Raw genomic sequence first — 23,716 nt, forward strand, 5'->3', positions numbered from 1 at the left:
ATACATAAGATGGGATTTACATATATACACAGGATTTGGGAATATCTCAAAAGGTGCAATTTGATTATAAAACATGGAGAACAGAGTTTCTGTAAAACCTTTAGAAGGAAAGATAATTCAGAAGTATAGCTTGCTGACTCAGAATAGCTTTGAATGCTTAGTTCAGCAAGAATCTCAAGCAGAGACAACACTGGTTACCTTAAACCACTTGACATATGATTTGTATCAGCAATTCTTCTATGCTTTTGCAATCATGATTTTATCACGATAAGGTCAAGGCAGTTGGATGTGGAAGAATGTAAGTTTCAGTTAATTCTCTTAGGCTCTGAGCCAGGTTGACCTCAGCTTAAGATGAAAGAAATTATGCCTGGTGGTCCATAAAACAAGATGTTCCACTAAACAAGTACTATTTGAAAGGAGGAAATCTCACATCTCCACTCAATATTATTCATGCAAGTGGTAACCCGTTAGTGTAAATCACCTCTAGGAAGCCATTTACAAGATACAGGAGATAATGGTTTGGCTGCAGAACATTTCTGGAGGAGGAAAATATTGTAAAGAAGTGGAAAAACATGAAATCTTATTGCTGAAATGTCTGATGACTCTCATTTACTTCAATAAGGTCCACATCTCCTTATTCTGCAACCTGTTGCATGAAAAACTGGCTGTAGGCAAGGCAGGTTGTACCCTAAACAGTTGCTCTAATAATTAAAATTAAGACAGAATTAAATCCCAAACCTACTTATTTTAGGTTATATTTCAACTACTTCCATCTACCTCAATATCCAGAAGTAGGTTAAAATTAAACTAACAGATTTTTTATATTCCTCTTTTGCCCAAGATACTATATCTATTCAGATAATCACTTTTTGAAAATCCATTTTTTTTAAAACAAGAACTATAAAAAATGCCTGAAGGACTGCATTGCCTTTCTGACTTTCCTGATGGCATCTCCTCGAAGCTCATGGGGTGATGGCCCGTAATTCAGTAAACAAGAGAAAGTTGTTCTGGCCCCTATACAAGCCTGAGCGGTCCTGCTAAAAGATGCAACTTGATGATGACTCTTTTCTTTGTCTAAAAAAGCACACTGCACATTTACTTTTGTTTTGTAGCTGTAAAAGACCTTTCACAAAAGCCAGGTTCTCTCAAGTAATTTATTTCCTTGCAAATTAAAATCTACAACATAAAATACAAACCAGCATGTTTTCCTCTCATCCCTTTCAGCTACTGTACTATTCAATGCTACTGTAAATTAGGTGTGAAAATTTCAAATGGCAAACGTTAGTCACAACCCCTTCAAATACCTCAATTCTTTTGCAGTAGAAAAACTTAATAGGGATTCAGAGGTTTAGTTTGGTGTGTTTTGTTTTGGTTTGGTTTTTTTTTTTTTTTTTTTTTTTTAAAGTTCATAGGAACAACAATACCAGAAGACAGAGTAAATGCTCCAACCTAAGATAAGGATCTTCTATTAGCTCCTCCTGGGGAAAGCAGGACTGGGGGGTTAGTATCATTTCCCGGCAGGACAGTCATCTCATTTCAGTGACCTTGTTCTATCAGCATCAGTGATGACTTACAATGGCAAAGCATTTTATATATAATATGTAAACTCTGTCAAGTGCTTTCTAAAATGTCAAGTGCCCCTCCCCCAATTTAAAAGCTATTATTTTATAGATACTGTACTATAAAAGTGTTATGAGTTAATAATGTCTTTGCTACAGGCTGAATCTGTAAGAGGTGACCGAGCAACAGGCTGTTATGGGATGCCTGTTTGGGACAGATCAAACTAATTTTTCTAACGCACCTTGCCAGTATTTTATTTCAGAGAAGTGACAAGCTGTTGGCCTCAACAGCTGTAGTGCTGATGGTTCAAGAGCCAGCTAAATCGGTAAACACAGAAGTTTTCAGACTGGGAGAAGAAAGGGGGTAGCAAGAGGAGCAACTTATGTACTTGATTATACATTGTCTCCTCTTAGACTGTAATCACCATGGGATGGGGATAGGGTGTTTAAAAAGCCTTTTATATTTACTCAACACATTCATAACTTCCCTGCTGGAAGCGGGCAGTCGTTGAGGTACGAGAGGAATAACTGTAGAAATGCCATTCAGCATGAAGGAGCTCAAATCTACCTCCAGTAAGTTTCTCTACACACATTCCAACACTTGTTTTACAGGAGGGTGTGATGATTTACACATTATTCTTAAGTAGAGGAAGCTTCAATGACAGATTAGTAACATAAACTGACAAGCTATATGTGCCTGTCAACAATGCACAGCAGAGCTGTTGCCATCTCTGGACTATAACAGTTGCCATGTAAAAAAATGCTCGGTTTTTCTTTATGAAAAAAATCCATCACCTGAAGTCAGTAAGAGACCATGAGTAGGTATTGTGTAGATCTTCCACACTCAGCTTACTTCAACTGTTAACAGCTTCAAAAACAGAAGAATAAAACCCCAAGTTTGTGAATGTCTGACAACAAACTGTGTAATCCCGGCGCAGCATTGTCGGCGTTGCTAAATCTGGTCTTGATACCACAGTGTCAACAGCCATCAGGCGGATGCCACTTCAGTCATTCTGTGGCTTTCTGTGGAAGTATGTGCAGATCTTCCTCATGGAAACTGAAGTGGTTGCAGCCTAGGAAATAAAAAAAACCACAACACGAAATCAACAAGAAATGTTTCTAGGTTAACAGTTCATATGCTGCAGGAGTCTTAAAGTCTCCCCTCCATCATTGCTCCAGTCTTTAGCTTCCCAAGTAAGACAGTAAATGAAAGGTTCTTTACTGTAATCTGTTTGTCTCGCAGATAAGAGGCTTAGTACCTACAGGAAACACTGGCTAAAACCTAGGGCTGTCTTACTGCCATAAGAAAAGTACTCTGGCTGCAGTTTCAGCTGCCCTACAGCAGATAAGAGAGCTGCACGTTTCCAAGATGTAGCAGAACAAGGAATGCTGCTGGTATTCCAGGCACCTCCTCAGGTTTTGAGTACAACCCAGGAGCATCCTGAAATCTGAACTAGAGCATACTGGGCAGGAAAGGTAATTGTTCTATAGTAATCTGTCTCCAGGGCAAATCTTTCCGTCTTGTGTTTAAACACGTACAGCATAAAGCACAAGTAGTTGTAGGTTTCCTATAACCAAGCTTTCGTGGTACAACCACAATACGAAGAGTTCAGCTGCTATGCATAACTTAAGGACTGGGGGCTTGCCCACTTTATATCTGATACAAGTGCTGGAAGAGGTGAAATCGGGTAAGAAACGAGATGCCAAAATAAGCCTTAATGATGGCAACAACTTCTAGGATCACATAGTCAATTGAGAGTAAAATTTGATGATTGAAAATTTACCCAACATTTACTGAAATAAGACTCAGGCAAAGATACTGTAGGACTTGGAGTCCAGTTTCAGAGTAAAGTTTGGTGTGCTTTCAAAAATGTAATTATCATTACTCAGTTTGCATGTTAAACCCTCCTGCCCTCATGCCAACTTTTTTACCTGCTTTATAAGCTTAACTTTGAGATCCTAGGATGAGCTCTGTGCCAGGCTTCTTGTATATCAAAAGTAGGATTATGTAGGTCAAGTCCTGACTTCTGACTCTTTTACAATACCTTTGTTTTCTGCTAGCTTTCAGTTGAAGCGACCGAAGGCATTATTTAGCCCCACAGTTTTCACATGGGTAACAAATTCTTTTGCTACCTGGGCTAGAACAGAATTTAGCTCTTTCTTCCAATACTAACATGGCTTTCCAGTAACATAAACAGGCAGATGTGACGGTGAACACAAACAGTAAATCTGCCAGGAAAGGTGCTGTCAGTATTGTGCTTCTCAGAGTAGAGCTGTATTTCAGATGACAGCAACATCCTTCCAACACCCAGCTGAGGACTGCGAGCATCTCTCAGCTCCTGTGTGCCCTAAGTCCCTTTAAAATGTGGGACACCACCATCCTAAAATTTCTGTTCCTGCACAGAGGGATTAGTAGATACCAGCGTTAATGTATCCAGCTTATTAGGCCTGAAATCATTCCTTTTGTCCATAATTAAAGGGATCAGATAATTCTTTGAATGCCTGAGTGGGACAGAACAAACATGGGGAGAGTGGCGGCTAGGGATAACTTCTTTCATGACCACTGTTACTGACCACCCTACTTACAGTTTTTGGCGAAGTGGCTGCTGCCACAGCCTCTCGTCGTTTCGCACTGGGACTGCAAGATGACGGGGGGCTGTTTGATGCGCTCTGGCTGCCAGCTCTGCCAGTCCGTAGCTTCTCTCCCAGAGCAGACAACCAATTTTTGCTTTCAGGTGAACTATTCTCTTTATCTACTACCTCAGTGTTTTTTCCGCATGGAGATCTGAAAAGATGGGGGGGAGTTTGAACACCTGATGGATTAATACGGCTTCCAGGAAAGGAAGGCTCTTTTGGGCTGTGGCTGGAGCCTTCACGGTCGTTTTCCAAGTCAGCCCGGCTGAGAGAGCCTTCATCACAAGCTTTTTGGTCCGCAGCCAAGTGACATAAATTCAGCTTGGATTTCTTAGCTGCATGGTCCAGTTCAGTCACACAGCTACAGGCCTGCAGGCACTTCTGCCCCGCGTCGTCCTCCTTGCTGCAGTCAAGCCTTCTCTTGGCACGCTTCTCAAACTGCGAGTGCGGGGCTTTAGGAGGGCAAGCGGCTTCCAGCATGCCTTGGGTGACTTCTGCCAGGGCTTTTCTAGGAGAAGGAGCCTTTTTCCCCGCTTCTGGAGGAGAAGAGCACGGAGTCCTTGTAACCCAATGTTTAATGGACATTTTGGAGGAAGGGATCAGTCTGGGAGAAGCGCATGGGCTGGCTCCGCTCCGCTTGGCCGGGGTGCAGGCTGCGGCCGTCTGGGTTTTGAGCACACCCGTCGGAGTGTTTGTAGACAGGGGAAGGTCTCCAGAATAAATGGGAGCACAGGCAGCCGGCCGTGGCGAGGAAATGCCCGGGCTGCCCACTGTGAAGGCCTTGGCAGGAGTACTCTGTGGGCTGGCTGGCGGTCCTGATAGGGGAGAAGTAAGTAGTCTGATGAGGAACACAGAACAGTAGATTAAAGACAGCCCTTTTATAAACACCCCTTCCAACTAGGAGACGAATTCAGTGCTGATCCTGTTTCTCAGACATGCCCTTTTGAATTAAGAGGTTGCATAAATCCCTCTAATTTGGGTTAAACTGATACAAGTTGTATGTAAAATCCTGTGTCATATTGACGAGTATAACACAGCACATTTGTGTAATGTCTGACATCTATCCCTTCTGTAATGAGCACTCTTACGTGAGCTACAGCCAAGGGACTGATGGACAGACAAAACAGATCTTGAACCTTCCAAGTTTATCTAGCCATGCTGGAAGCCTTGCAGTGGCTCGGTCCAGACAGCTCTGTATGGAGACGCTGCCTGACAGCAAGGCTGGTTGCCATCTGCGCGCCCGTCTTCAATGGCTGCATAACTGAGTTAAGGGACAAAGGCACTGTAAGCAGGTCCCACAGCTAATTACAATACCAAGGAAGCCGTACGCTATAATGCCCTACCATATGAATAATGCTCCTAGTCAGGCATTAACAGTTGCATATTTCAAAGATGAAAAAAAAAAAAAAAAAAAAAAAAAGAGTGAGAACAAGAAAGGACATAGTTTCATTCTCTTATCTTTTTGCTGGAGGATTTTCTGCTATATGCTGTATTAGCATGCAGATGGTAGTTATTTACCACGCCCAGGGAAATGTGAGAAATTCTTTACCTCCTGAACAAGGACTTAAATTCCAAAGAAAAAAATCTGTCACTCACTGTAGTAAGTTATTTCTTTAAAACAAATGATTCCCAAACAGATATTTCACAGTGGCTTTTTAGCTCACTAGCCAAGATGTAAACCCCCCTGCTTTTAAGAGAGGTTCTGAATACCCAGCTTATTAAAACAGTACTCACAGGTAGGGGCATAAGGACCTCACTAGTAACAGTGGGAATTATATATAGCAAAGATCTTGGTCTGCAGTAATATTAGAGGGGGATTTTCAATTTTTTTTTATTATTTTTTTTTCTTTCTGGCACTCTCCAATAGAGAACACATTAGCATGTTTGTTAGATGCCTGCTTTCTAATTCATCTAACTTGCGGTGATGCAATTAAATAGGATAGCACCTTGGTCACTCTCTGCATTTCCACTGCTGAGCACAAGCGCTCTAAACTTTTTCTGTATTCCAGGGGCTTAGTCTGAACTCCTAATTCTCACCATTAGCACTGTACTATAAAGCACTTCATTAGAACAATGAGAAGTCTAGTGTGAATAACCTGCCATTTTCTTTAGGACGCTGGGCTGTCTCACAAATAATGTGTCAAGTGAGCACCTACGTGACTGTTTGATTGTATACCATACTAAGCTTCTTTCGATCCTTCCTTTTACTGTATTATCTAGTATCCAAAATACAAGTATTGGTGCATCAGAGACAAATTAAATAGGATCCTGCATTAACAGATCCCACTACAAATTACTCTAATACACAAAACAGAGTTAAAGGCTCCTTTCCTGATAAAACATGCTACTTCGTAACAACTTGCTTCAATCTGGACTAAGAGAAAGTAACTGCCAAGATTGGTTCTCCTAATCTTTACTTTAATGAGCACTTACAAAACAATAATATCTCAGCTGGGGAATTAGTTGCACTTAAAAATCAAAGCTCCTAGAGGTAGAAGAGAAGTAGCAAGCGCAGCTACTTTTGATCCTTAATGACCATCTACAAATTCACACGGCAGAAATATTGGATGACTAGCTGGGTATGAGCACAGTCAATCCCAAACCAGTCTGAAAGTTCTACTGTGGAGACACTGGACAAGGGGAAAAAGCTATCCTGAGAGTTGTATGGGTGTCACGGCAAGAAGCAAACCCAAACTTGAGATAAAGAAGATGAAGATCAGGCTTTTTTCTAAGACTGCATGCGTTATTCAGGCTTCTACTAAGCCAGTTCCAAGCTGTTTCCACTATGCTGCCATTGCATGTAGTACAATACTGTAAATACCTACAATCAACCTGCATAACACCAAAGCAGGTTATTTCAGATGTTTCCTACCTTCTCTGCTACAAATCTTCTAGAGTGATATCATCAATCTCCATATTTAAGTGTCACAAATTGTCCACGCACAGGCCTGCTCCAGAAATGTGGTTACACCAAATCGTGGAGAAAGTAGTGCAACTTAGGGAAACCACAGAAATAATTTCCAAAGAAAAGGAAACTCTGCTTGCTACACTTGACGGTATAGGTCAACAGTCAATACACAATCTCAGTGTCACAATTTGTTCCACATAAATGGGTGGGGAACTACCTAGATCTCATCCCAGCGGGTCTGTAATAGTACTTAGCTTGCCAGCTCTGAATCAGTCTCTGCAGATAACTCCTGCATTCTAAAAGCACGTGCTTTTGTGTTCAAGAGCCAAGGTCAGCAGGAAGCCTCCTGTTGTGTTTGCAGTGTCTGTGTACTTCCTCTTCCCTCCTGTGTTACTTTAATGCAGCAAGAGCAAGAAGTAAGTATTTTTCTAGTTAATTGCCAAAGCTGACTTGTAAAGTTTTAGTGTACAAGCTACCTTATGTTTCAGGCTTCTGCACTAGACCTATGCTTACTTCTCTTTTGCTGAATCTAGTACACAAAGCGATTTTTGAGCCCTCCCTGAAGCAGAGCGTGCACACACACAAACCATATACCAGCTACGGAGCAGACCTGGCACTCTCCCTGCTATTGTTCTGCAAACTTCCTGCAAGACTGTTACTCACTGGCAAAAGGTTAGAGGTAATGTTATCCCATTAGTGGGATTTGGAGACCTTCAGCCTTCATTTATATTAGCCAAGGTGAAATTCATTTGGAGGGTGGCTAGAAAAGCTAGGTAGAACACAGGAAGTCACACCAGCAGCTGCTGGGAAGCTATTGTATTCTTAGCTTCAGAGCTACTCTACAGTCAAGCTTATCTCATTTCACTTTGAGGGGGGGTATTCTCCTTTCATCTATTCTACTGTAACAAAATGCAAGTTACGGACAAGTCAAAGTAGTGCTATGATCCAGGGCTCCCGGCTCACTGTCCAGTGAGCAGCTTCTCTATAGAGCCCAGATCTACTTGCTACTTGCTAGCTTGAGAGCATGTTGCATAGCTTGTCTGATCGCCTAGGCTTTGCAGAAAGGTATTGCATTTGTTACTAGCCTTAACAGGCGGACAGAGGAACGCTACAGATAATTCTGGAACATTATGATCACATGCACTTTTGCACAAGTACTTCCACTACATGGCATTTGTCTGTACCACTGTACGTCTGCATGTGGAGACACTGGACAAGGGAAAAAAGCTATCCTGAGAGTTGTATGGATGTCATGGCAAGAAGCAAACCCAAACTTGAGAAACACCCCCAAACTTGAGATAAAGAATATGAAGATCAGACTTTTTTGTAAGACTGCACACATTATTCAGGCTTCTACTAAGCCAGTTCCAAGCTGTTTCCATTTATGTCTGTACCAGTCAGTAACACTGCATGAAGCTCAAGAAAGAGATGCAATATTGATAGCAGCAGCGAAGAAATCTGTGCAGAATTCAACTACCGGGCAGGAGGAAACAGTTCAGAGTTCCAAGGCTGTATATGTGCCATCAGCCCTTTACTGGGTAAACTAGCAAACTGGAAAAAGCATATGATCTTACTGCTCTCAGTTATTATTCGATATAAAAATATGTGACTTGTTGGTACAGTGCATGCACACATGACAGCTCCTTTGACTGTTCAGTTATTGAACCCTGCTGATATCCACTGAAGATAACAAGCCATATTAATGATATTTGTTTTGCAGTCTGGTCATATAGACTTTGGCATACTTGTAAGCTATTTCAGCCAGCTTGTCTTGTTGGTAGCAGAAGTATTTACAAGCAGAACTGTTTGTCTGCTATATGAATTATTGCCTAATATGAAAAAAATAGAAGACTAATAAATAAGACAAGCCAAAGGCTTTTGTTGGTACAGAGAACAGCGAAAATTCAGAAACCATGTGACAGGACAAGATATCTCAGCTCAGGGGCCTTACCTGCTGGACATTGTTCTTCTGGTTTCTTCTGAGTGACCCAGCCCACCAAGTTGATCTTGCTGAATGCTGATTTCTCTTCCTCAGGACGACGTCGTAAGCGCCAAATCCTCACAGTGTTGTCATCAGAGCATGTGGCAATCTACAGTATAAATTAGTTTCTTGGAGTAACCCGGGCACATCCTACTGATCGCTGGCCAAGTGAGCTAGAACAGCTACACCTGACACACTACAACAATACGAATGAGGGTGAAGCCTGGTTGAGGGGGTACAAGATTTGCCCATAAAACAAACAAAACAACCCAACTCTGTTTCATTACTGTACCAGACAGCAGTATTTGCTTTAAAGTGGGCTAGGCTGCTGCCTTCATGTCTTTCTGCTAGAGAAATCCCAGTCACCGGTACCCCTTTGCCTTGCATAGCTCTGTAACAGACAGCAGTGTGCTCAGGAAGGGCCAGGGCGTATTTTGAGATTTCAGTCACTCGACAGACAAAAGCGGCCATGCTGCTTTTTGCACCTGCACCTAGGTCTGTCTCTGTTACTCGGGACTTTTTCTGCTTGGGGACAAATATTTGCAACACGCTGAGAAGGTGACATTGGAAGGCTGCTCCACTAGCCTTAAGCGCTATCTCTTCAGAGTCAGATGTCAGCAGTATCTGGCAGAGAAAACAACTCTGCTAGAAACATTGGTCTAGATTCCCGTCACAGCATCACGCGCTCCAAAAGGATCTGTGGAATCTCATCTGAAGAAGCAGCAGAACCCACCTAGCCCACATTTTATGGTTCTCTTCGGCCAGATTAGCTTGTGACTCACATGGGAATCAGCAGCAAGAAAACGGAAATGCTGTGGCCAAAGTTCATAGTAATCTGGATGGGAAAGTGTCTCTACTCTGACCTCTGTGACACCAATATTGTCCCTACAGAAAGCAACTTTGTCTCTCAAATCACTCCAAGCGGCTTCCTGACCTGTCTTAACACATTTTCCACTTTTCTTCATGCTTTGGCATCTGTACAATGGCTGACTATTTCTTACCTGTGTCAGTAACGATTTTAAAGGCTGTATTGGTCTGTTTCCAACACATCATGATCAGGATGCTGGGCTACCTCTAGATCAAAGATTTCATCTAAAATGCTAATTCTCCTATTTTTGTGCATCTTACACAACTAGGACAATTCCTCCTGTTTGCCTGCAAAGCTTTTCTGAAGACCCGGTGCTATAGTGCAAGCTGGGGAAAGTGGCTGACTTGCTTAATACTGGGGGGTGAAAGAGACTGGCTATTATTATGACGCTGTCTAGGATTTTTCAGGGTTTTCTCATTTTGAGCTAGGCCAATCATTTGAACTAACCTCCTACTGCAGTTGTCTTCCTTTTAGCGATACCTGGCACATAATTACTGACCCAGTTTTACTGTAGGTTTTTGGGTGTACACACAAATGTGTCATAAAAACAGCTCAGATTTTGAAAAGAGGTCACAATGAAAAGAGTCCACATGCTTTTTAAAGGGCATTCAAAACTTCTTCCACTCTGTACAAGACTAGCAGATGTATCAATGGTCAGACAGGTAAGGAAGATGTAAGTATGGAACCACCAAACAAGCTTTTGGCTTGTGAAAGCCCTGATTAAATGGTTTCACAGTTTTGTCTCTTACAGGTAGTGTCACAAGCTCTCATCGGGAGAGGTCTTTGTTCATTTGCATTTTCGTAGGTCTTATCAAATAGCCTAAATTATTTGAAAATAATGAAAAAGTTCTGATACATTGTACTCCTGTGACAAGCTTTGGTTTACTGCCCCCTCAAATGAACATTTTTAGACATGATTGACTAGAAGTTTCCACCCAAATAAACAAATACTGCTGCAATTTTGAAAAGCAGATGTTGCCACATCGCATCCATTGTTTCATGGGAAAAACAATTTTCCAGAAAACAAACCTTAGTGAAGTCTGAAGGACACCAAGCAATGGAGGTAACTTCTTGAGAGTGACCAACGAGTATCCGTGGAGGAAGGCTGGGCTCAGAAACCTTAAAAATTCCATAAAAAAACAAGTATTTAATCAGAAGCCCCACAGCCTAATATACATCATTAAGAAAAGACACCACAGCTCACCTCTGAAGCATGTGAATACTTTCCATCTTTCCTATATGAGACAGACAAATCAAATGCTCTTAGCCTGTTACCATGAGGCAACAACTGATGGAGCCCTAAGAATCAGTTCATGTTTCGTTTCTAGAGGTGAAGCAGCTGGTCAGCACTGAGATGTACTGACTTGCCTGGAAACACTTGTTCAATTCCTGCTACACACAGGATTTCTGCCTCCAGAGTTGTCAGCCCAAAACACGACACAAGCATCTCACTGTATTACGTACCTCTACCTGTTCTAGGTAAGATGCTTAAAAGTTTGGGAAGCTGATGCTTTGAATCAGGATAGGCAAACATATTCTGCTGCTGTTTTATAAATATCCCAATCACAGGTCAATACTTTATTAAAAAAATGAAACTGCCGCCAACAAAATCCTATAGATAAACCTTCACTGGCTTCAGAACTGGCATTGGTGTGCCTGTACCCCCTCCAACCAACAAGCTGGACCAGAGGCTCTCTTAAGTGTTCATAAAAAAGCTCCCTAAATCACTCCCCCTCATTAAACTGATGTCCGTTTCTCTTATACCCCTCATAAAAATCCTTCTCCTGTTCTACAGTATTGCTATTTATCTTCGATTGCATCTCATGTAAGTGACAGATACAGCTGAAGCTAGGGTTAAGTGGCTCAAGGAAGAAAACACACACACATACACACACAGAGATTATATCCAAGTTTTGCATGCCTTCAGCAGGCAATCCTTTCTGGAGCTATGAGTCACCATTATTGAGGTGACATTATAAGGGGGATTTATCAAGGGGATTTGCATAAATGACTAAGTGAATGAACAGATCCTTTGCGGTGTGGGAAAATGAGTACACATCATATAGATTTCAAGGGAAGATGCAAGACATCAGGGAAAGCTTCTGATTTACACACGTTTTTCTCTTGTGGATCACCTCCTACAACAGCCTGCAAAACCGCAATTGAATATCCAGCTTCAGATCTTAAAGTTGTTCTGATACAAACAGGTTCATCTTAACAGGCCACTTTTTTTTTTCTTTCCTGGCACAGCAGAGGCAATCACTTGACTAAATATGCACTAAATGCCTGGGTCAGAGTATTCCCTTCTCTGCCAAAACATGCAATACCATGGAAACTAAATCCCTACTAAGGGAATAAACAACAGGAGATCTTGGTGCAGAGAACACCTTTGTTTGCATTTAATAGCAGTCTTGCTATACACACATAACAGATGCAACAGTGGTCCAGTAGCCACTGATTGCTGAAAGCAGAGGAAGTGTCTCTTGTTGGGACACAGTGGTTTTACACTATGCTAGTGTAAATTAAACCAACTACACACAAGTTTTATTACTGTGAACTAAAGGAGGATGCATAGTTACAGCTATGTCCACTATGTATGGCAGAAGACAGTCGGCCAGTCTGCACACAATAAGTCAGGATTAACCACAGCACATGCTGCTTTTTGCCTTATTTGACAGGATATTGGTGGGGAAGTTAGAACTATTGTGGAAAGGTTAAAAAGAGAAACCTAGGAAATGAGACTTTATTAGTTACTCTACTGACTGAAACAGCTGTTGTATCCATCTTCAAGATTCAGCATAAAATGGCGTATATAGTTTTATGCACCGTAAGAGACAGAAGCATGTAAATTCCAATGGTGGGACAGATTAAAGGGTAACTTAATATAGTCACTTTGGAATGGTCCCTACCAGAGGAATCAAAGGACAATGGAAATATATGCCTGTAAAGGATATTTTTTTATTACCAGGAAGGTATCTCAGCTAGGTACTATCTTTCTTGAGAGAAACCTTTCTGCTCTCTGGCTTTTATAATTTTAGAGTTGTTCAAGAGTCTGTTCATTAATCAACGGACTAGTAATTATAAAAAAAAATAATCATAAAACCAACACAATAAAGCACGTGTTCATTGCCTGGACGTGTTTTATATATGAAAACAGACTGAAACAGCATCCTCATCAGCAATAACTTATAGCCACAGTGTTCCTTGGGAATGCTGACCCAAACACAACTTAGCACTGCTACAAGTTTCTCAAAGAAATAATCTGGATGGACAAGGTCTTGCTCTGCCTTTCATTCTTCCCTAGATATGGAAAGCTAGTGGTCTTCATTAAGTTCTTTCCAACATTGCCTGTTATTTGCCCATGCAATATCTAACCATGTTTTTTTTTCACAGCATAGTAAGTCCTCATGCCAGGAAAGATACATACAGTTCAGAGTCAGTAAAATCTGCCAACATTTAAAACAAATTAAGAAGCCTCTGGATATAACAGATCTCAAAAGAGATGGTTTCTAACATGACTATGGGATTAAAATGGAAGTAATCATCTGATGGTTTATTTAATAAATACGCAATATGATCTGTCACTTAGATGTGATAGCAACAGAATCCCTCTGTACACAAATGCATTTTAAATGTACTTAAATGCTTAAACTTCGAGAAGTAATGCCATCCTTGAATGCTCTCTACCCAGTCCCAGCCTGCGTTCCAAGAAAATATCGAATCACACGAATGCAGAATGCGCCACTCAAGTTTGCACAGGTATTTTTGCTGAACTCATACAGAACATGAGGAAGGTTAAAATTACACCACTTGGCATGGGAGTAGCCGTGCTACCGCGCTCCTGCTACTACTGAGTAAGCAACCTAGCTGCTTACAAGTGTTCTCAAATCAAAGAGACTACATGCTAAAACCACAGCTTCAGCAGGCTGACCCTCCGCTCTGAAAGGTTTGTATTTTACTTTCAGTCTAATCCTGAAAGGGGTAACCAAGTCAGCATTCCCCCAAAATTACCCCAGACCTGAAACAGACGGTCACCCTATGTTTTCTCTCTATTCTACCACAATAAGAAGTCTACGCTGTTCCCATATGACTGTCAAGTATGAAGAGAACTTGAAGCACGCCTTATTCTGAGGTCCCTGCTATTAACTTGGTGACATTTGCATTTCCTGCACATCAGTGCAAGATGCCAAGTGACGAAGCCTCTCGGCTGTCAGACAGTGCTTTGGAATTTTGCTGAAGGCTCTGGCTGAGCCCTTGCTGTAATACAAAGGCCTTAACTACTGTAAATTAAGCATGAGAAAAAGCTATGTCTGAAGCAAGAGCTTGAAAAGGGGGAGGTGGGGGGAAAGAGCTCTTTAAAACAATTAAATTGTTAGGTTTCTGCTAACGTGCTCCGTTGCTAAATATGAACCGAGAACTGTCTGTCTACTTGTCACAGCTGGCTGAATCAACAGGATTGAAAGAGGATTTTAATGCCCATTAAAACCAGATTAAGATCAGCAACTTGCAATAAGCAGCAGTGATGAGAGACGCATTGATGGCAGGAGGTTAGCTCTGTTTTACATTAAACAGTTACATCTAGCCTTGACAGACACAAACACACTCTGGGCCCAACAGGCCAGGAGCTAACCCCACGCCGCTCTCAGTAGGAGTAGGGGGCAGGGAGTCTCCTCCGTGAACATGGAAAGCAAACGAAACAAAAGAGCGGGGCAGCTCTGGGTTGCACGCTTGGGTCTCTCCCCATGGCCTCACCTTCCAGATGTATGCGTTGCCGTCGCTCGAGCCACTGACCAGGAACTGGTCGTCTGGGCTGGTGCTGGATTTGACGTAAAAGGTTGAATTCTGGTGTCCGCTGAAAACGGCCACTGCGAAAAGAAAAAAAAAAAAAAAGTAAATAAAAGCCCCACTCAATGCATAGTGGGTTGCGCAAGGAGGGCTGATCCTACAGGCTTTTCTTGCCCAGCCACATATCCGCTGGAGAAAGTGGTTGCACTGCTCCCTTGCTCTGGGGCTCCGACTCGGCAGTTCTTATTATTCAAGTGGAGCCCTTCAGGCTTCCCAAGCGAAGCAACAGCTCTCCCCACAGCATTAGGAAGCAGTGGCAGCTTCATTAAAGCTTTAGCTTGACCCATATCACAAGCAGGCCGAGACACCACCTGGGCTGCCCCACTACTCTGGTTAAGGTCCCTCTTCCTCCTTCAGCCCCCATCACCAGACCTGTGACATTAGCACGGGCAGTCACGCAGAAAACACAGTGAGGGCCTTCTCCCACCCAGGCAGCAACAAAGGCACTTGCTGCTCCTTCCTCCTCCTGCCAGCATCTTTATTTCGCCAACAAAACTTGCCTGGTGTCAGCCACGCTCACCAGCTGCCTGTATTTAAAGCCTCAGTAGTGTTTGCTAAAACCTTGAAACCATTGCCCCAAATGGCAGCCATCCCCCCCCTGTTGCAAGGACCTGAAGAGACGGCAGCTGGCACGAGAGCTGAGTGTGGATGTAGAGCATTCGGCCGCACCACGTCCCATCCTCCATCCTCTCCTCGGGGCAGAAAGGGCGAGTTTCCCGATGTAGCACCAGGTGGGGCCGGCAACCCTTCTACCAGCCCTTTTTAATAGTGGTTTTGGCGAAGGAGGCGACTCACAGATCAGAGGACACATGGCTGCCTTTCATGGTCTTTGAAAAAGTTGCGAGACCCCAAAATATCCCTCAATCTTTACCCACAGCTCTCTCAGCGCCGCAGTTACCAGACTACTAGTCCCTTCCTAAGCCAGACCCACCAGCAAGCCCTGTCACAGTGAGGATTCCCCCACGTCCCCCTGGCAAACTACCAGCTGCCTCGATACTGGATAAGAGCGGCGGCAATGGGGATGAAAGCCGGCGAGCGAGAAGAGCGGCACCAACCTGCGGGCAGGCGCTGCCCTCTGCGGGAACAGCGGCACACCGAGAAGCCGCACGTGTTTCATCCCGCCGGATGGATGGGAGATTGCTCGCCTCGCTGGGTTTTTATCGGCTGTACACAGAAGGCAAGAGCTCCATGAAGAGGCCGAGGGCGGGATGCCCTGTGCTTTGGGGAAAGCCTGCTCCTGCCTGGGGGACTCCTGCCTGTATTTCCACAGCTCAGTGGTGGCACCCAGGGTTAACCTCAATGACTGACCTATTAATATTTACTGCTTGCACCGCTTCTCGGCTCTGGAAGCGTTCCCACCCACCAGACTGCCTGCCTGAAGAGCAGACAGAAGGACACATTGTTCGTTAAATTTCAATTAACTGAGAGACTGAGAAAAGGCAATGGAAACTAAATCATGTGTCTGGCTGGAATGCATCTAACAAGTTTTGCTGCTTCCTGAGAAGCGGCCACTGGCCTGTGACAAAGCAGCTCAGTGCACCAAAGGCTGTGGGCCATCTTGGCCATGTAAAGGTCACAGATGCAGAGCTGAAGGAACCTAAAAAGCTGAAGCACCTCCACAATATGCTGGAGATGCTTTCTCCCAGAAACTGTGGTAGAACCTAAATTTAAAAGACACCTTAAAATATCTGAATACACCATAGCAGGTGATCACTTTACATGGATTCATATCTGAGAGTTTGAAAAAACAGTGAGTGCCAGTACGCAGAAGATTCAAGCGTGCTTCAGGTGGGTAGCAGCTGGACACTGGCCACTCCTCACCAGGTAACTAGAGTCAACATGCAGACTGCCATTAGGTCTATGCCTGGGTGAGCCGGAATCTGCACTTACGTAAGTTCTTGTGCTGTTAATTTTATGTGGATGGCTTAACACAAAACACAAACAGTCCTTGTAACACGTGCCTTCTCTCCCGGGTAGCTTGAGACATAAGAGCATGGAATAGGTTTCCTAAGTGTTCAAGCTGCTCTCTGTCTCTCTAAGTCATAGGGACAAACTTGCCTTTCTATGCCCTGTCACATCTATTTTTTGCAGCTGTTTCAACAGATACCATGCTTACCAGGAGTGGTCCTTGAACTTGTCATATTGAACATGTAGATACTGTCATCAGTGCAATTAGCAAACAGATTAGCACCAGTGGAATCCAAAACCAGGCTAGAATATCCTATAGACAAAAAGAAAAGTTCTTCATAAGAAATAACTCTACAAAAAAAAACCCAAAAAACACACAACATTTTGGAAAACAGGCATTCTCAAAGAAATGCCTAGACAGGGAAATCTGGAAAGGATCTTGATCACGTATGAGATTGTCATTGGAAAGTTTGTCTGTTTGACAGAGCACTTGCTGGTGAAGGAAGGTTTCTAGAATAACATCTACTTTTTCTCATGAGGATTCAGGATGATATTTAGAGGTGAATCTCACCTTCAGACCAGTCGAGTGATTTATTTGATATTTTCAAATGGGTAACAGGAACAACCAGTTGTAGAAGCAGAGATTAAAAATAAATAGAAACACTCATGCTTTGGTATAATAAGGTATCCTCTGATGTGATTTAGGTTCAAGAAAAATCTTTCCCTGCGAGCAAATTATTTCACAATCAGCTCCTTGAGGATTCCCCTCATGTTCTTGGGACCGACACTGACCATTACCACATCAAGATAGTTGATTAGACAAGTCATCCGAAATAACTGTGTTGCATCAGAGCATTGTAAGGCATTAAGATACAGAGAAGCACAGAGAAACATGAACAAGAGCGCTATTGTTTTTTTATAACAAACAGCTTTAAGTATTGCTTGACTCTGGAAGGCTGTAATGTAAAAACCCAGTCTGGTCTGTTGTCTTTGCAAGATACAATGCAAAGAAAGAGTTCAATCTGATTTTTACTCATGCATCAAAACGACTAGTTAATTTTACCTCAAGAGCTTTATTATTCCCTCATCTCCATTTCTGAAGCTTCTGCAAGTTTTTATCATTGGTGCAATGATACAAAAGTGGGGCACTTCAACTTGAAAATTTGGTATTGGTAATGAAAATACACTGCTGAGCTTGTCAGTCTGATCAATAATTGGATAAATAGATAAGAGACGGAACTGTCAGTACTTCTTAAATTCACTTTGCACTTCAACAAATACATCCTCCAATAACTTACCAAGTTTGCGAGTACTGGTCCCAGGGTAGCAAAAAGACTTGAAAGGCACTGGGTCCTGACGGTAAGCAGTGTAGTTCTTGCGCAAGTCCCATACTTTGATCACACTGAAATAGAAAAGCACAAGTATCTTCAACTTCAAAATTTCTTTTGCAGTGCTGATAGGGCCTTCTAAGAGCACAAGAAGACAGGTCGCTTGTTACTGAGGAGCGTCCAGTGCTAAGGAGCGCAACTGAGTAGAAGTAGAACAGAGACGTGCTGAAAGCCAAACAATTGCTCTGCTGGGTATGGATGAGGAAACAGCACTGTCTTCTGTAACTAACACAACAAGAGCCTGCAAGTCGACTTGCTTCACCTAGTAAATGGAAAGAGAAGGATGCCTTTATACTCCTGACTTGTAGTTTTAAAAATGAAGTCCTTCAAGTTTTTTCTTGCTCTCCAGGAGCAAAACTCTCTCGTGAGTCATAGGCAGGAGAGTCAATCTCATCTGCCTCAGAAAGGCTCTGACCACATGGAGCCTGCTAAAGAATCAAGTCCTGAGAGGGTAATCTCCATACTAATCCATGGGACGGTTTCCTTGAGCTCCAAGATGCTGCAATGGATCTGGCACCTAAAAGAATGCACCTTTTGTAACTCAAGGCAACATTTTCTCAAGCACGCCTACACATATCCAGGCACCAACCACCCACTTGCATCCCAAAACAGCTCACTGCCTAACAATAGTCTGTTTATGTGTGGTCCTGTAGGTCCATGAGAACAGCGACAGATGATAAGGACTGTTCTCATTCTGCCCCATACCTAAGACACTAAAATGAGTATTTACCATGTATGCACAATTTGTCCCAGCGCTGCAATCTCCAGTAAGGAGGAAAAGCATCATTCAGCTTTGCCAATGCAAGCTGGCAGCATGGGTCTGCTGATTCTACCTAATAGTAACTCTAGCCTTGTGGGCCACTGAGTGCTTTTAGAAAAAAAAATCTCCCAATCTTTTTGTGCCACTAAGAACACGCAGAAGAGACAGAAAAGCAGGCATCCTTCTTCCTTACCCATCAACAGCTCCTGCAGAGATAAGAGTATGCTCATCCTGAAGCAGCACCACAGTTACACTCTGCTGGAAATCCTTAAAAATAAAATAAAAAAAAAAGAACTTTATTTTCTTCCAAGGTCAGCAAGATCTTGTTGCTTAGTTCAAGGCCAAGTGAATACCGAGAAAACCTCCTCCTAGCCAGGCAGGAGAACCTGGGAATACCAGATGCCATTTAGGATCCAACAATCCTTCAAATACCCCCACCAGTGAAATTGCCACTGAGCAGTAAGTGTTTGGGAAGCAGTTTGAGATTATACATTTCAGGTCAGAGATAAGAGAGCTGCCTTCATCACAAAAAAAAAAAAAAAAAAAAAATTACAACCCTCCCTATCTCCCCCATAAAAAAAACAAATGCTGGCCTCTCCTTTCCTCTCTTGAAAAAAAAAAGATGTATTTTCACATGGCATTTGCACAAAGATGGCTTTGATGGCACAGGGGTTGTTAAACAACTAAACAATGTCTAAAATTAGCCATAGCAAATGACCATGACAAAAACCCCTATCTCTGCAAAGATAAATGGAAGTATTTACCACATTCAAGCCAAATATTTCTCATGATAATTACTTAGGAAGATTTCTATGAATAACACTTGTCTTCAGAAGAGAGCCCTACATTTCTTTTGTTTCCCAGATACCTACCACCAAGGGAGCAAGTCCTCTTAGGTTCTGCCTCTTCTTCTTCGGTTTGGAAGGAGTCTGCTTGTCAACCACATTGTGTGCTCCACTGATTTGATTCACCTGCCTATAAAATCCATCTGAAAGAAATCACAGACACCTCAATTAATAGTTTCTATGCAATTTTGCTATCGCTTCAATAAAACAGGCATCAGCTTGGCGTAAGTCCTAAAAAATGGCTGAGACTAACCTTTAAAATCATTAATGTATCCTGAAAACCAAAATGGTTTTCATACAAAAACATAAAAAACCGATGAAAAGAACACAGTAGAAAATATATTTTGCACTTATTGCAAAAAAATTAGAGGTTGATGTAGCATGGACATTGAAACTAAAAGTGGTCTAGGCAGTCTGCCTTTGGAAATCATTACCCCTTGGTCTGGGCTTCAGCATGCGCCCTGGTGTGGAGCATTCAATCCATCTCATCCGGAGCAGAACTGCACTCACAGGAAGGTTTCCAGTGCTTTTCCACTTTATTTTATAATATTCTATTTAGCCTCTTGTCTGCTTCTTTTCACTTTATGAAACTTACTGCTTTACTGGGGTAAAGCAACTTTTCTACTTTTTTTCCTATACCTTCCACTTCAGTCATGTGGAACCTCCCTTTTCCCCCACTTGCCAGTCTGAAGAGCCAGGGAACCTGGGCCACATGGAAGTGAGATGTGTTCTGGCAACACAGGCCAGGAAACTGCTGGGACAGAGCAGGGAACTTGGAAGAGGCATAAGGGCATGACCTGACCGGGGAAGGGTAAGCTCCAGGAAACAAAGAGAGGAGCAGAATGAGCTCACCCTGCATTTAGTAGGTCTTCCCGCATTATATTCAGTCGCTCCGAGCACTCACAAGCTCCTTTGCTCCTGCACTTTCTGCCTTCCTTTCTACTCTGGCAGGAGCCTTCCCGGCTTTGCTTCATCTCTCTGGATGGCTCTGACTGAAGCACTCCCACCCAGCCCATCTATCTCCATGCTGGCCCACACAGGGATGTATTCCGTACCCCTTTATCTCATTACCAATATAGAGAGTATTATCAGGCCAGCATGTGTACCATGCTGCAAATCTGAGACTGTTACAAAGTGGAAAAATTTATTATATGTAGAAGTAATACCTACTCCATCCTTTTACTGCACTAAAGCAGTACACTGACAGTCCTCCTCTTCTTACTGAAGTGTTGCCTATATTGTAGTTGAAAGCATTTGTCCAACAAGCGCATCTAAGTACTATTTTCACATGAGATAACAAGCTTTTTTGATACATATCTGAAAGTTCAGTTACCTTTCTTGTTGCATCTGGTATCCCAAACCATGATGTTTCCATCTCTGCCTCCAGTACAGAAGACCGCTGAGAGAGAGAAAGAGAGTGCTGTTAGCTTCCAAAAGTCAATTTAATTTACGTGCCTCTGGCTCTTCTGCCCCAAAACTTGGGATGCCAGTCCTAAAAATACAAAAATCAGGCTGCTGTTCTGTGATTCTTTTTAACTAGTTTCCTTGCTCTTCCTAGTTTTCGGCTTTGGTTGTGTTTGGGGTTTTTTTTTTGCTATTACTCCAGAGAAACCTGCTTATGATAAGAGTATTTACATGCTTACGTATGGATGTAGATATCATATCTTAAACTCGCCCAAGATCAGAAACGTATAGATGTTAGCATCAGGTCACTGTGAAGTTCCAACAAGTTAATTTTGCTTCACTGGCTGGGTTGCTGCTCAGTCGGCCTGTGCTATTCGTAACTGCCAGTTTCCAAAGCCCATTTTTAGCCCCAAAACTACCAATGTGCCAGGGGAAAAGAAGAAGGAAAAAACAGACAACAGGGAATATCAACATTTACCTTTGTCAAATCTAGAAAAAGTAATTGACTTGAGGCTACACTGGTGACCTTTGCATATGCCAAGAAGCTCTCCGGCTTTCACATCCCACACCTTGGCTGTCTGATCTCCTGAAGCAGTGACCTTCAGAGGAAAAAATAAAAAGCTTTAGTTATTTTCTGCACACACTTGCCAAAGCATTAAAAATAAAGTTAGATGGCAAAAGGCTGCTTACAATCCTGTCTTCCCCTGGTACCCAGGCAAGATCAAATACAGCATTCGAGTGAGCCTGCCATTCTAACAAGAAAACGAAAGCCAAGATTAGTTCAGTGTGTTGCAGCATGGTATTTTGCAGAATACTAAAGAACATCAGACACTGAAATCAGAAAACTCGTCAACAGCTTGCCTTAGGCAACACAGAACAATTCACTCACTCCCGCTGTTGTAAAAGCACACTCAGGCTGCTGCTCTGCTGCTTTGGAAAGACAACTCAGCAAAGTATACGAAAGGATTTAAGTACTACCCACATTTATGTTTAAATGACTTGCAAAAAGCCTTCTTTGACTCCAGTAAATTACATACTTGTCACATCAAATGAAGATCACATTCGCTATAACGTTTACCCTTAAAGATGAATTTGCTGGTAGTTTGAGCTTCAGTATCATAAAGTCTAACAAATCCTTCTTCATTTGCAACTGCTAGTACATGCTCCAAATTCGGGGCTGAAAAGAAATTGAAACGTATTAGTGTATTATGTAGCCGACTCATAATCATGCCCCTGCTCTTTGTGAAGGGCCACGGACACCTTTAATGGTGTACGCAGCAAATAGATAGTTGTGAAATAAACAGTATTTACATAGCACTTTAAATGCTCAAAATGCAGAAATATTGGCAAGCATTTTTTCTAGATGTTCCATTCAGGAACATGAGCAATTAAATGGCTCCAGGAGCAATTTTTGAGATAATGGCCTCTTTTACCAGCTGTTACAGTTCTCTAGTTACAGTTTTCTGTATCTATACTACTTATCCTCTACAACCTCCTGTACTTTTTATGGCTCTCAGTCGGAAAACCATGAAGCCGCCTTGGAGAAAGGTATAGGCTCACACCAAAACTAGAGTACTACAAATGAAAGCTTTGTCCTAAAAATCCAGGAACTTCCACGCTTTCTTCACTCATGACGTATTTATCGTGGGGAAACGCTACACGTCTAGTCACATACATCCACCTCTTCGGTTTCTACATACTATTCTCCATCCTGTTATATCTTTTATATATGTTGATCAAAGCCCGATTTTTCTACTATGTGGCCTAGCACTGTCACCAAGAGGACATACCTTGAAACAGACAAAGCTGAAACAAAGAGGCATTAAAATAAATGCTTTGCAATTGCTTCTTTCAGGGAATACTTCCCAACAGCTTATCTAGGAGCACTGTGATCCAACTTATATCCCATCTAGGCGCAAGCACACTATTACCAGCTCACTTTAAAACCAAGAAGCTCTGAAACCAAATTATGAGACATGTTAAAAAAAAAAAAAAAAAAAAAACAACCAAGAAAACCAAACGACAGCGGTGCCCACACGCTGGCCCCTAAAAGGGCCTTTCGGAAGGTGACATTACCTGCAGAAAAGGCGCAGCCGAAAGGAGGGACCGGCATTCCCGTTTCCCCGTAAGACAGGTGGTCATCGTCGTGGCTGCACTGGTAGCCATCCAAGAGATGCTGCAGGGGAAGCGGCGAGGACCGACCTGCAGCGAGACAGATGGACCGTCACCGCACCGGGCACCGCGCACTCGCACGCCAGGACCTCCGAGCTTCCCCCAGCATCTGTGGAGGTGCCCGGCCGGGGGCGGGGGGGGCGCCGAGACCGCTGCACCGGCGGTCCCGCCGCCCGGGGAAGAGGCGGCGGTGCGGGACGGCGCGGTGCGGGGCCGCCGGTACTCACGGGGCGGCGCGGAGGAGGCCGAGGCGCGGCGGAGCAGCGCGCGGCACAGCATGGCCAAGAGCACCGGCGGAGCGCGCGCGAGCTTGACTCGTATCGCCAACTCCCGCCACCGACCGACCCGCCAAACGCGCCTCGGCCCCTCATTGGGCAGCAAGGCTCCCGCCGCGCCTCGCCCTCTTCCTCTGATTGGGTGGCGCAGAGGGGAAGGGCCTTCAGG

General features: G+C 43.1%; 1 protein-coding gene across 1 annotated transcript; it reads right to left on the reverse strand.

Moving 5' to 3' along the window:
* Positions 1-2,495: 2,495 nt before the first annotated feature.
* On the reverse strand, positions 2,496-23,551 carry DTL (denticleless E3 ubiquitin protein ligase homolog; the record flags this gene model as incomplete). Its single annotated transcript, XM_082481333.1, has 15 exons — positions 2,496-2,632; positions 4,146-5,008; positions 9,053-9,191; positions 10,980-11,069; positions 14,703-14,815; positions 16,912-17,016; positions 18,002-18,105; positions 19,045-19,118; positions 19,724-19,839; positions 21,030-21,095; positions 21,579-21,699; positions 21,791-21,852; positions 22,179-22,277; positions 23,177-23,302; positions 23,500-23,551. 15 exons carry the CDS (start codon positions 23,549-23,551, stop codon positions 2,564-2,566), a joined length of 2,199 nt encoding a protein of 732 aa, XP_082337459.1. The 3' UTR covers positions 2,496-2,563.
* Between the last annotated feature and the right edge of the window lie 165 nt (positions 23,552-23,716).

Source organism: Vanellus vanellus (genome assembly GCF_965231255.1).
Source record: "Vanellus vanellus genome assembly, chromosome: 3".
NCBI classification, from domain to species: Eukaryota; Metazoa; Chordata; class Aves; order Charadriiformes; family Charadriidae; genus Vanellus; species Vanellus vanellus.